The sequence below is a fragment of the Erpetoichthys calabaricus genome, chromosome 14 (genome assembly GCF_900747795.2).
Source record: "Erpetoichthys calabaricus chromosome 14, fErpCal1.3, whole genome shotgun sequence".
NCBI classification, from domain to species: domain Eukaryota; kingdom Metazoa; phylum Chordata; class Cladistia; order Polypteriformes; family Polypteridae; genus Erpetoichthys; species Erpetoichthys calabaricus.
The window spans coordinates 31,681,604-31,695,801 of NC_041407.2; the positions used below are offsets into that span (position 1 = coordinate 31,681,604).

Consider the following 14,198-nt stretch of genomic DNA (forward strand, 5'->3'; position numbering starts at 1 on the left):
TGATTGAAATTTATTGAGTATGACTTTAAATAATGCCCTTTAAAAGTAAAACCTGAATTTGTTAGTAGACAATTTGATATGGCATGGGACCATACATGGAACAGAAATGTGAATGTATGTGTATTTTATGTTTTATTTTTGTTGTTCTTAATTTTGAGTTATTAATTTTCATATCTTTATGTTATTTCTGTTGGATTCATTTGTAACTCTATAATTATGTTCTGTCTCTTTAAATGTTCAGCTGTTTCCTGTTTATTTGTGGGGGGAGCAAATTGTCCTGTTGTCACTGCTCCTGAGCCCTCATTCTCTCTATATAAGTGAGGTAGGAAAGCTCAGGAGCAGGGGATCACTCATCAACTGTGGAGTTTGTAAGCATTGCTATTTATTGTTGTTGGAACAGTACAGGACAAAGCTGGAACAGAAGTTGCAGAATAACAGCATGAAGGAAGTGTGGGATGGGATGAAGATCATCACTGGCTGCAGCTCGAAGCGGGGTACCACCATCGAGAGAGACGTAAATAGAGCAAACCAAATGAACATCTTCTTTAACAGGTTTGACCACCCTAACCCACTCTCACTCTCACCTCGGAGTACTGCACCCTCCACACATCCTTCTGCTGATACCAGCATAGGAGAGACATCAACACCCATAATTACAAAAGCGCAAGTGAGCAGAGAGCTGAGGAGACTTCGTGCCAGCAAAGCAGCGGGTCCAGATGGAGTATCGCCACGACTGCTGAAGGTCTGTGCATCGGAGCTGGGGGGTCCTCTACAGCGCATCTTCAACCTGAGCCTAGAACAGGGGAGAGTCCCGAGGCTTTGGAAAACATCTTGCATCACCCCAGTCCCAAAGGTAACACGTCCTAGTGAGCTGAATGACTTCCGGCCTGTTGCTCTGACATCACATGTGAAGAAGACCATGGAGAGACTGCTGCTTCACCACCAGAGGCCACAGGTTCAACACGCCCTCGACCCTCTGCAGTTTGCATATCAGGAGAAGGTGGGAGCGGAGGATGCCATCATCTATATGCTACATCGATCCCTGTCTCACTTGGACACAGGCAGTGGTGCTGTAAGAATTATGTTTCTAGACTTCTCTAGCGCCTTCAACACAATCCAACCTCTGCTCCTTAGGGACAAGCTGACAGAGATGGGAGTAGATTCATACCTGGTGGCATGGATCGTGGACTATCTTAAAGACAGACCTCAGTATGTGCGTCTTGGAAACTGCACATCTGACATTGTGGTCAGCAACACAGGAGCGCCACAAGGGACTGTACTTTCTCTGATCCTGTTCAGCCTATATACATCGGACTTCCAACACAACTCGGAGTCCTGCCACATGCAAAAGTTCGCTGATGACACTGCTATCGTGGGCTGCATCAGGAATGGGCAGGAGGAGGAGTATAGGGACCTAATCAATGACTTTGTTAAATGGTGCGATTCAAACCACCTACACCTGAACACCAGCAAAACCAAGGAGCTGGTGGTGGATTTTAGGAGGCCCAGACCCCTCATGGACCCCGTGATCATCAGAGGTGACTATGTGCAGAGGGTGCAGACCTATAAATACCTGGAAGTGCAGCTGGATGATAAATTAGACTGGACTGCCAATACTGATGCTCTATGTAAGAAAGGACAGAGCCGGTTATACTTCCTTAGAAGGCTTGTGTCCTTCAACATCTGCAATAAGATGCTGCAGATGTTCTATCAGACGGTTGTGGCGAGCGCCCTCTTCTACGCGGTGGTGTGCTGGGGAGGCAGCATTAAGAAGAAAGACGCCTCACGCCTGGAAAAACTGGTGAGGAAGGCAGGCTCTATTGTTGGCATGGAGCTAGACAGTTTGACATCTGTGGCAGAGCGACGGGCGCTCAGCAGGCTCCTATCAATTATGGAGAATCCACTGCATCCACTAAACAGTGTCATCTCTAGACAGAAGAGCAGCTTCAGCGACAGACTGCTGTCACTGTCCTGCTCCACTGACAGACTGAGAAGATCGTTCCTCCCCCAAACTATACAACTCTTCAATTCCACCCGAGGGGGGGGGGGGTGGTTAAACGTTAACATTATATAAAGTTATTGTCTGTTTTTACCTGCATTATTATCAATCTTTAATTTAATATTGTTTTTTGTATCAGTAAGGTGCTGCTGGAGTAAGTGAATTTCCCCTTGGGATTAATAAAGTATCTATCTATCTATCTATCTATCTATCTATCTATCTATCTATCTATCTATCTATCTATCTATCTATCTATCTGGATCTTGGATTTCTAGCTCATCTATGTCTTTTTTTGTAGCCAGGAGACCAAAACTGTACACAGTTCTCCAGATGAGGCCTAACCAGTGCATTATAAAGCTTGAGTATAACCTTCTTTAGTTTTAACTCTACACATCTTGCTCTATAACCTAACGGTCTGTTAGCCTTCTTAATAGCTTCTGTACAGTGTCTGGAAGTTGATAGTGATGAGTCCACTATGACTCCTAAATCCGTCTCATGAGGCGTATTTAAACCTAACAACAACTGCACCATTTATTTATATAGCACATTTTACTTCCTATGTGAAAAACTTTACATTTACTTACCCCTTGATTAAACTCCTGTCATACATTTTTCTAGCATATCTTACCTCTGTGATTTTTACCATCACCATGAAAGCTTCTTCTGGATCAGGCCAACTCAACTGATTCCAAGTTTCACGGATTTGGGTAAAGCACGTAGCCAGGTCTACAACAGATGAACTGTGCTTTATCAGACTGCTGGTCTCAATAAGGGGTTTCAGCTAAGGAGAAAAACATGTCTAATGTAGAATAAGTGTACTAAAAGCCAGCTATCTATAGTTTGCAAGGACACCACGAAAACACAAGAAACTCTTTACAACAATTAATTTTGTATTCTTGGCATATTTTACTTGTAATTAACCAATACTAGATCAAGACTTAAACCGAAAATGATGATTTGCTCATTCAAGCATGAAATATGCACACACTGAGTAAGCAATTTGGAACACTATACTTAGGTAGGGAATACTTTTATTCTCAAAACAGTCTGTATTCCTTAAAGTGCGCATTCCACCAAATGTTTGAAATATCCGTTTGAGAATCTGATCGACATTGACATGATTGCATTGCGATATCTGCAGATTTGTCATCTGCACATTCATGTTGCAAATCTCTTATCCTACCACATCCCAAAGGTGTTTTATTGGAGTCAGATCCAGTTACCTGGAAGGCCACTAATGAATATTTAAGTCATTGCCTTGTTCATGAAACCAGTTTGAGATGACCTGCTTTTTTGCATGGTGCTTTAGCATGCTAGAAGTAATCATTAGAAAAAAAATGGGAATATGAAGAGATTCACATAGTCATTATCAATACATTAATAGATTGTGGCACTGAAGCGATGGTTGATTGGTATTAACAGGCCCAATATTCTCTATCTCATCACACCACTACCATCAGCCTGGAGTTTTAACAAAAGGAAGGTTTGGTGCATGGGTTCATGCAATTGGTGCCAAATTCTGACTCTACTATGTGTGTGCCTCAACAGAAATTGAAATTCATTTGATCAGACCACATTCATTCACCCTTATACTGCCCAGTTTTGGTGAGCCTCTGCCCACTGCAGCCTCAATTTTCTGTTTTTGACAGACAGGATTAGAACATGGCATAGTTTTCTGCTGTTATAGCTCATCCACCCCAAAGTCTGAAGTGCTGAGCATTCTGAAATGTTTTTCTGCTCAACACAATTGGGTAGAGTGCTTATCTGAGTTACTGTTGCCTTTCTGTCAGCTTCAACCAGTCTGGCTATTCTCCTTTGACCTCTTTCATTGACAAGGTGTTTCCATCATCAGAACTGCTGCTCACTAGATGTTTTTTTGTTTTTTTGCACCTTTCTGAGTAAACTCTACATACTCTTGCCTGTAAACATTCCAGGAGAAAAGCAGTTAAAGAAATACTCAAACCAGGCCATCTGGCACCAATAATCTTGCCACGGTCAAAATCATGATACTCTGCTGACCTCTAACTGTAGGGCTGTATGTAAAGAACTGCTGCAATATAATTGACTAATTAGATACTTGTACAGTAGATAAGCAGGCGTTCATAATAATTTGATCAGTGAGTGCATCTTTTTAATTAAACTGCATTTTTGATTTATTAAGGTGCTTCCAAATGTTAGAGGTATGAAAACAACAAAATTTTAAGTCATAAGTGAATTGTGATTAAAAACAGACTAAAATCTTGACACAAGAACTCACGTATTATTATGTTAAAGATCAACAGGTGGATTGCTATTCATTGCTAGGCTTTATGAATAGCCAATAAACATCCATCCATCCATTTTCCAACCCGCTGAATCCGAACACAGGGTCACGGGGGTCTGCTGGAGCCAATCCCAGCCAACACAGGGCACAAGGCAGGGATTAATTATAACCAATGTCAATGTCAATTTATTTATATAGCACACTTAAAACAACATAGGAATGCTGTGGCCAAAGTGCTTTGCAATAAAAGAAGAAATAAAAACATACAATTAGCATAAATAACATAAATAGAAATAAAACAAATGAACATAAATAAAATAAATAATAAATAGAGGTAAGATTACATAATCACAATGAGGAAACCATCAAATTCTTTGCATTTATATAGCGGTTTTCTCACTACGTAAAGCGTTCAGCAATTGCAGGTTAAGGGCCTTGCTTAAGGGCCCAAGAGAGCAGAGTCCCTAATGGCATTCGAACTGGCAACCTTCCGATTGCCAGTGCAGATCCCTAGCCTCAGAGCCACCACTCCACCTGAAGGTCACGGAAAGCAAGTGAATAGAAATGAGTCTTTAATCTTGTTTTGAACAGTTCAATTGTAGACGACTCCTTTATGTGATGAGGTAAAGAGTTCCACAGGCGAGGAGCTGCAGCTGCAAAAGCCCTGTCCCCCTTAGTTTTACACTTGGTACGAGGGACAACAAGAGGCAACTGACCAGATTTCTAAGCACTCTAGATGGCTGGTGTAAAGCACACAATTCAGATAAATAGGAGCAAGCCCATGTAAAGATTTAAAAACTAGCAACAAGATTTTAAAATCAATTCATAAACTGACAGGCAGCCAGTGTAAAGAAGCTAAAATAGGAGAAACAGAATCAGACTTTCTTGACCTAACCAGAAAGCGAGTGGTAGCATTCTGGACCAACTGTAACCTGCGTATCAGGGATTTGCTAATCCCAGAATACAGCGAGTTGCAGTAATCAAGGTGAGAAAAGACAAAAGCATGAGTAGCTTTCTCAAGATCCCTAAAAGATAAAAAAGGCTTGATCTTACCTAAAAGATGAAGCTGGAAAAAGCAATGATTGACTACAGAATAAATCTGTTTCTCAAAAGAGAGGTTACTGTCAAAGATAACACTAAGATTGCGGACTTGAGGTTTGCAAAAGACACAGAAAGAGCCGAGAAGTCCAAGACCAATTAGGGCTTTAGCTGATGGACCCACTATAAGCACCTCCATTTTATTTGATTCACATCATGAAAATTATTAGCCATCCAGGATCTTAGTTCAAAAAGACAGTTGTGCAGTTGATTCATTGCAGAGTTGCAGACGGGAATATAAACCTGTGGATCATCAGCATAGCAGTGAAAAGAAATGTTAAATTTCCTAAAATAGCTCCAATAGGGTGAAGGTATATAGAGAATAAAATAGGACCCAAAATGGATCCCTGAGGAACACCACATTTAAGAGGAGCAGTAGACGAAAAAGAGGAATTTAAAGTCACTGAAAGTGTCTACCAATTAGATATGACCTGAACCAGTTAAGAGCAGCCCCTTCAAGCCCAACAAGATGTTCAAGCCGCAACAGCAATATCTCATGGACAAAAGTGTCAAAAGCAATGAACAGGTCAAGGAGAACAAGGACTGCAGCGCCACCTGAGTCAGTAATAATAGAGATGTCATTGAAAACTTTCAGGAGGGCTGTCTCAACACCCATTTTATTAACAATTTTATTAATTTTGATGTCTTCTTCTTCTTCTTCTTCTTTCGGCTGCTCCCGTTAGGGGTTGTCACAGTGGATCATCTTCTTCCATATCTTTCTGTCCTCTGCATCTTGTTCTGTTACACCCATCATCTGCATGTCCTCTCTCACCACCTTATATAAACCTTCAGTTAGGCCTTCCTCTTTTCCTGTTCCCTGGCAGCTCTATCCTTAGCATTCTTCTCCTAATATACTCAGCATCTCTCCTCTGCACATGTCCAAACCAACGCAATCTCGCCTCTCTGACTTTGTCTCCAAACCATCCAACTTGAGCTGACCTTCTAATGTACTCATTTCTAATCCTGTCCATCCTCATCACACCCAGTGAAAATCTTAGCATATTTAACTCTGCTACCTCCAGCTCTGTCTCCTGTTTTCTGGTCAGTGCTACAGTCTCCAACCCATATACAGTTAGGTCCATAAATATTTGGACAGAGACAACTTTTTTCTAATTTTGGTTCTGTACATTACCACAATGAATTTTAAATGAAACAACTCAGATGCAGTTGAAGTGCAGACTTTCAGCTTTAATTCAGTGGGGTGAACAAAACGATTGCATAAAAATGTGAGGCAACTAAAGTATTTTTTTAACACAATCCCTTCATTTCAGGGGCTCAAAAGTAATTGGACAATTGACTCAAAGGCTATTTCATGGGCAGGTGTGGGCAAGTCCGTCGTTATGTCATTATCAATTAAGCAGATAAAAGGCCTGGAGTTGATTTGAGGTGTGGTGCTTGCATGTGGAAGATTTTGCTGTGAGCAGACAACATGCGGTCAAAGGAGCTCTCCATGCAGGTGAAAGAAGCCATCCTTAAGCTGCGAAAACAGAAAAAACCCATCCGAGAAATTGCTACAATATTACGAGTGGCAAAATTTACAGTTTGGTACATCCTGAGAAAGAAAGCAAGCACTGGTGAACTCAGCAACGCAAAAAGACCTGGACGTCTACAGAAGACAACAGTGGTGGATGATCGCAGAATCATTTCCATGGTGAAGAGAAACCCCTTCACAACAGCCAACCAAGTGAACAACACTCTCCAGGGGGTAGGCGTATCGATATCCAAGTCTACCATAAAGAGAAGACTGCATGAAAGTAAATACAGAGGGTGCACTGCAAGGTGCAAGCCACTCATAAGCCTCCAGAATAGAAAGGCTAGATTGGACTTTGCTAAAGAACATCTAAAAAAGCCAGCACAGTTCTGGAAAAACATTCTTTGGACAGATGAAACCAAAATCAACCTCTACCAGAATGATGGCAAGAAAAAAGAATGGAGAAAGCGTGGAACAGCTCATTATCCAAAGCATACCACATCATCTGTAAAACACGGTAGAGGCAGTGTGATGGCTTGGATGTGCCTGGCTGCCAGTGGCACTGGGACACTAGTGTTTATTGATGATGTGACACAGGACAGAAGCAGCCGAATGAATTCTGAGGTGTTCAGAGACATACTGTCTGCTCAAATCCAGCTAAATGCAGTCAAATTGATTAGGCGGCGTTTCATGATACAGATGGACAATGACCCAAAACATACATCCAAAGCAACCCAGGAGTTTATTAAAGCAAAGAAGTGGAAAATTCTTCAATGGCCAAGTCAGTCACCTGATCCTAACCCAATTGAGCATGCAGTTCACTTGTGGAAGACTAAACTTCAGACAGAAAGGCCCACAAACAAACAGCAACTGAAAGCCGCTGCAGTAAAGGTCTGGCAGAGCATTAAAAAGGAGGAAATCCAGCATCTGGTGATGTCCATGAGTTCAAGACTTCAGGCTGTCATTGCCAGCAAAGGGTTTTCAACCAAGTATTAGAAATGAACATTTTATTTCCAGTTATTTAATTTGTCCAATTACTTTTGAGCCCCTGAAATGAAGGGATTGTGTTAAAAAAAATGCTTTAGTTGCCTCACATTTTTATGCAATCGTTTTGTTCACCCCACTGAATTAAAGCTGAAAGTCTGCACTTCAACTGCATCTGAGTTGTTTCATTTAAAATTCATTGTAGTAATGTACAGAACCAAAATTAGAAGAAAGTTGTCTCTGTCCAAATATTTATGGACCTAACTGTAACATAGCTGGTCTCACTACTGTCCTGTAGACCTTCCCTTTCACTCTTGCAGATACCTGTCTGTCACAAATTACTCCTGACACACGTCTACACCCATTACAATTTGCCTGCACTCTCTTTTTCACCTCTCTTCCACAATCCCTGTTACTCTGTACTGTTTATCCCAAGTATTTAAACTCATCCACCTTCACCAACTCTGTTGCATCCTCACCATTCCACTGACCTCTCTCTCATTCACACACATGTATTCTGTCTTGTTCCTACTGACCTTCATTCCTCTTCTCTCTAGAGCATATCTCCACCTCTCCAGAGTCTCCTCAACCTGCTCCTTACTATCGCTACAGATCACAATGTCATCAGCAAACATCATAGTCCATGGGGACTCTTGTCTAATCTCGTCTGTCAACCTGTCCATCACCATTGCAAATAAGAAAGGGCTCAGAGCCGATCCCTGATGTAATCCCACCTCCAACTTGAATGCATCCGTCACTCCTACCACAGACCTCACCACTGTAACACTTCTCTCGTACATATCCTGTACAATTCTTACGTACTTCTCTGCCATTCCTGACTTCTTCATACAATACCACAACTCCTCTCGAGGCACCATTTTATTTTATTTTATTTTATTAATTTTGATATAATTCTCATTTATTCTTCATTGCTGTATAAAGGTCCTACGGGGAAAACATGCCTTTTTAAACAAACATTAAAACTTTTTTAAACACTATCAAACTTTTGGCAATGAACTTACATATAAGGAAAAAAATCGGGAGTGTGCTCCCCTCAAATTTCTCGTATACTGAGATAGAGGAAAAGGTCATCAGAACCACTTCTAGTTATGCAATATTTCTCAAATATCATATCTCTTTGTTTCTCATCATAATTAATTCATAATAACGATACACAATAATTTATCTCTATTTATAATCAAACTTTATATTAAAATGATATTTTTACACTTAGGGAGGTCGAAAACGGTGGTGTAATTTTTTTATGATTACATATGCATTACCTAGTTTACGTGCAAAATAAGAAGAGTAATAGTCACCTAAAAACATAGAAAAAGTGTTAGTATTATAATATTTGTTGTAATAAATTATTATAAGTAAAACTGCATTTAGGTACACTTAATTATGATAATGATAGCGGAAATAAAAAAAAAAATCATAAAATTAAATATATTACCAGGGACACAACGGGGATGTAGCAGCTTATTGTTCCCATTACATCTTTATATTTACATAGCATGTTCAATGTTTACATGCTATTGTTAAACTGATGATGTATAAATTAAAATAAAACTAAGTTATTGAAAGAATATGCTTTAAATTGAATCAAGTTTTTAATATTGTGTGCACATATATATTTCCATGATACAAAAAATTCGGGTGGTTGTTTAAATAAAATCCTCTTCTAATTGAGTAATTTTTCTCAAATTTCATATCTGCTTGCTTTTTATCATTATAAATATCTATACAAAATTTGAATCATCAATCTGTAATTATAACCATAGTTTACTTGAAAATTTTCAGATGTATTCAGTTAAAGTACCACTTCCGGTTGCCGGAAGTGGCCCAAAACTTGATAGGATTTCTTATTTTTGATATACTGTAAAGCAGGTGTACAAAATCTCATTGAACTAGGTCAAAGCATTTTCATATTATCGTGTTTACACACAGACATAATTTCAAAAATGGTATTTTTGGCCTAAAATGTCAAGATTCATCAAAATCTCGAGGTTGAATTTTTTCATGATTCTTATACTTTGTCTATAATATATATACAAGATAGTAAAAATACAATATCATTATCTGATGAAAGAATAAAGATTTTATGCATATTTTATTTTTTTTCTCTCATTTCTCTTTTCTTGGCATTTTCAACAAAACATAACATTACATTCTCAGCTAACTTAATCAAATTCAGGGCTGCAATGTAACCAGAGTCTATCTCAGCAGCACTGGGTGAAAGGCAGAAACTAGTATAGGACAGGACCCTAGTCCATTGCAAGGCCACTTCACACACATGGGACCATGGAGAGCCACCAACTAAACTAATCTGCATTTTCTTTAGATGTTTGGGAGGAAAACCCATGCAGGCACAGTGAGGACATGGAAATTCTACAGTGACAATGACACAGCATGACATTTTAATCCTAGAAAACTGGATCTGTGAAGCAACAACTCTAAATTCTGCACTATCATGCCACTTCTGCTGACATTCTTGTATGAGTTATTATTCTTTAGAAGTATTGTTCTTCCTTGAAGGCTTGGTTTTGATCTTTGTAATTTACTGTTTAGGGTTTTTAAAATAGGTCTTTTGAAATTATGTCTTTAGTCATCAGTTAGTAAGGTCTTTTTGATTGGTAGGAAGTGCTAGGAAGTTGCCAATAATTACCAATACCCAAAAAATAAAAACATTCACACAAAAGCAACACACAGCACTCTTTCCTCAGTTCAGTCCATCAAGTAAGGATAATGTCAGGATGCAGTACACACTCTATATTAGCAGAGTAAAGCCATTGAACCATGGTCAAAGCCTGATGGAGCAGAATGACAAATTGAAGAAAGGACAGTATGAAACAGATAGAAAACAGAAATTACCTGGTCAACTTGCACAGCTCTTTCAACTCTCTGCAAAGCAGTTTTGTAGGCTCTCTGAACCCATAAGGGGAGAACTTCTCTAAACCTCACATGATATTCAGTAAGTGCTAGGACTTTATCCCTAAAAAGTGTTACAAGACATAACATTGCATTAACTTTATAATGTTCACTTGCATTGCACAATGCTAGTTTATCTGGCTTGCAAAATGAACTACTACATGTTTAGACAATCAAAGAATTATGGTAAAACAGACAGCAAAACACTGATGTCATATTATGAAGTAGTACCACGCTGGGTGTCTTAATACGGCATTTAGTTCATTCATTATTGCATTCATAGAATTCACTTTGATAAGAAGTGTATAGTTAAATCAAAGTACATTTTTGCAAAACAGGATGACAGCTGCATAGCTGAAACATTTTGTCTTTAAACTTTTTTTCTATTTTTTCAGCATCAAAATCATCTTTACCTTTTTATCTTTCTTCACATGTGTTTCCAAAGTGCACATTATCACACATACCAACTTAAGGAATATTTCAAGGGGGTCAGACAAGCTGGCCAGCACACCCAATGGGAAGGAGGGGATGCTGCCGTTACCTGTATCTCTGGTTTCCTCTACAGCGTGGACCCATCACTGGGAGATGGCACACCTTCCGGGACCAAAACAATATAAACAGGGAGCATCTTATGACGTGCCAGAAACAGATCTCAGTTTAAACAATTGTTGGGTCAAAGTGTGAGTAGCACGAGTATTCTTTTAGTTTCAGCATATTCTGAAAGACTTTGTTTATTCTGAACTGTCGCTTTTGATCAAAATGGGAGTAGCACAGATTTACAAAGCTTCCAATATTCTTTGCTTCACATTTGGCGTTGTTGGCAGGATTGCCTAGAGATGGATGGACGACCAGTCATAATTAGGAACTGCAGTGAAGCAGATGACAGAGGAGTTTATTGACTTCAATTGCAAGTAGCGGCACAGTGTGCAGAGTTGGTAGAGGTCACAGCTGTCTGGAGGGAGCATGTACAAGGCCTTTCAAAACTGCTAATGTCCCTCAGGTCACACAATGGCATAGAAGTCTATTTTTAAATCTTTGAATGAACGGCCAAAAAACAACACTGGCTACAAGAAGAATGAGCCCAAATACTGGATCTTCTTGACAGGCAAAGCACATGACTGGGATTAACTCCTTGCTTTGGTCCAGTTTGCCTATCTTGAGATCCTGCAGGCCTCTACAGGGTTTTCACCATTTGAGTTACTGTTCAGGCATCAGCTCCGCAGACTGTTGGACCTTGTGCATGAGAGTTGGGAGGAGGAAAAGGTGCCTATGACAAACGCCTGTGTATGTCTCAGTTAGCCTAAAAGACTGCTTCACATAAGATTCAGCCCCTGGTCAGGGGACATTTGAAAAAATCTCAGCATACAATACTTTATAGGGTTATGGTGTTAGACCCCATGTCTCATTCTAAACACCGGCTGGAAAGGGCTTTTTGCAGAGAAAGGGTCTGGTAGACTACCTCTTGGTCCCACCCAACTGGCACCAGCAGGAGAGAGTCTACCATTTAAACCTGCTTAAGCCATAGAAGGAATGCAAGGTGTCAGTTGGGCCCTCACCAGCAGACAGAATTAAGACCATCATGGTAGTGGATTCAAACCCTGGATAGACCGATGTTATGTCTAATGACATAGTCATGGATCTCAGAGTGGTGATCAGAAAATGTCCCTACTGCTAATCAGAAGCGAAGAGGGTCAAAGTGGATGTAGAAGTCAAGAGCATGCTTGAACAGGAGGTTAATAAAGTAATAGCCTAGTTTGACTCCAATCATTTTCATCCCTAAGCAGAACAGAAGTTGGTGCTTCTTGGGCTAGAACAGTATAAACAGCGTGTTCCAAAAAGGATGGGGTCTTATGACCTGCTCAATAGCCACATATGGAAATCTCAGTTAAAATGATTGTTGTGCCAAAAGGAGGGACTTCATGCATTTCTGAACTGCTGTTTTTGATTAAAAGAGTAGTAGCGGGATTGGCAGTCAAGAGCTTTATGAAATGTCCAATATTCTTCATCTCACAACATATAAGGATTTTTTAAAATCATACACCTGAAATGCACATTATGTTCTTGAACAACAAGGGAGGCTCTGAATAATCTATACCCAAAGTCCCAGGATAACTTTCTACTTTCTTTGTGCCATAAATATTTGTACCATATTTAACACTGGGAAAAGGCATATATTCAGTCTATCTTCACATTTTAAAGTTTCAATGCTGAACATATCACTGAAAGAATCCCTGGAGTAAAACACATTATTTTGCTCCAAACAACATTCCCATGTCTTCATAAATTAAATCTATGTCAGGGATGGCATAAAATCTGTGGAATAAAGGAGGTTATTAAAAGGGGTAATAATTTATCCAGTTTAAAACAGAAAAAAACAAGATGAAAGAAGCAAAATTGTAGGATATCTGCAGTTAAGGTTTACCTTTTTTGAAGAAACGCTTTGGCCTGATGTATGTCCTTCAAATTACGATAAAGAGCAAAAAGAATATCTGCAACAGCCTCCGATATTTGTGTCTCCACATACAGACTTTCTTTCAGGTCTGTTGCTATCTAAACATAAAAAGAAACACACACTATATTAATGAGGCAACACAACTGTAGATATCAGACCTATTTTACATTCATCTAAAGAGTAGTGCCTTAATTCTTCACACTAAGGTACTTTCATAAGTCAAGCATATTTATCTATATCTATATCTATACTAATTAATAAAAGGCAAAGCTCTCACTGACTGACTGACTCACTCACTCATCACTAATGCTCCAACTTCCCGTATAGGTAGAAGGCTGAAATTTGGCAGGCTCATTCCTTACAGCTTACTTACAAAAGTTAGGCAGGTTTCACTTAGAAATTCTACGCGTAATGGTCATAACTGGAACCTGTTTTTTGTCCATATACTCTAATGGAGGAGGCGGAGTCACGTATCGCGTCATCACGCCTCCTACATAATCACGTGAACTAAAAACAAGGAAGAGATTTACAGCACGAGTCAAACGTGGGAACGAAGGTAAATGACGTTAATTTTTGAGTGTCTTTTAATACTGTGTAAGCATACATATTAACACATGTGCAATTAAACGTGTGGATTTATGGGGTGATTTCTCAGGCTTAAAAGCTCGCCTTTTATTAAAAAGGTAAATGCAAACTGTTTTCATTCTGAAGGGCACAAACCACGTTAGATTTCAGCCGTTAAACGTGTAAAAATGTCGGTACACCAGATAAATAAGCGCAACATATTATCAGTTGTATTGTATGCTTACAATACATATAGAAATGTCTTAATCGTTAACTAATAGTATGGGATGGTGTTTTTCAACTCGCGCCTTGATTTAAACGATTCCATGTCTTGGTGGGTTTGCGTAGCTTATTGTCAATACCTTTACACCTCTTTTTAAGACTTAATTTAAAAAGGTTTTCTTTTCTTCTTAATTAAAATTTAAAAGCAATAATT

General features: G+C 39.3%; 1 protein-coding gene across 3 annotated transcripts in view; it reads right to left on the minus strand.

Moving 5' to 3' along the window:
* The window catches only part of unc13d (unc-13 homolog D (C. elegans)), a 407,222-nt gene that overhangs the window by 110,537 nt on the left and 282,487 nt on the right, over positions 1–14,198 (minus strand). For all 3 annotated transcript variants that reach the window (XM_051936229.1, XM_051936228.1, XM_051936230.1), the window contains 3 exons: positions 13,169–13,296; positions 10,690–10,810; positions 2,628–2,780 (listed from right to left, as the gene is read on the minus strand). In XM_051936229.1, the coding sequence (XP_051792189.1) occupies positions 2,628–2,780; positions 10,690–10,810; positions 13,169–13,296 (402 nt within the window). The remainder of the gene's footprint in view (positions 1–2,627; positions 2,781–10,689; positions 10,811–13,168; positions 13,297–14,198) is intronic.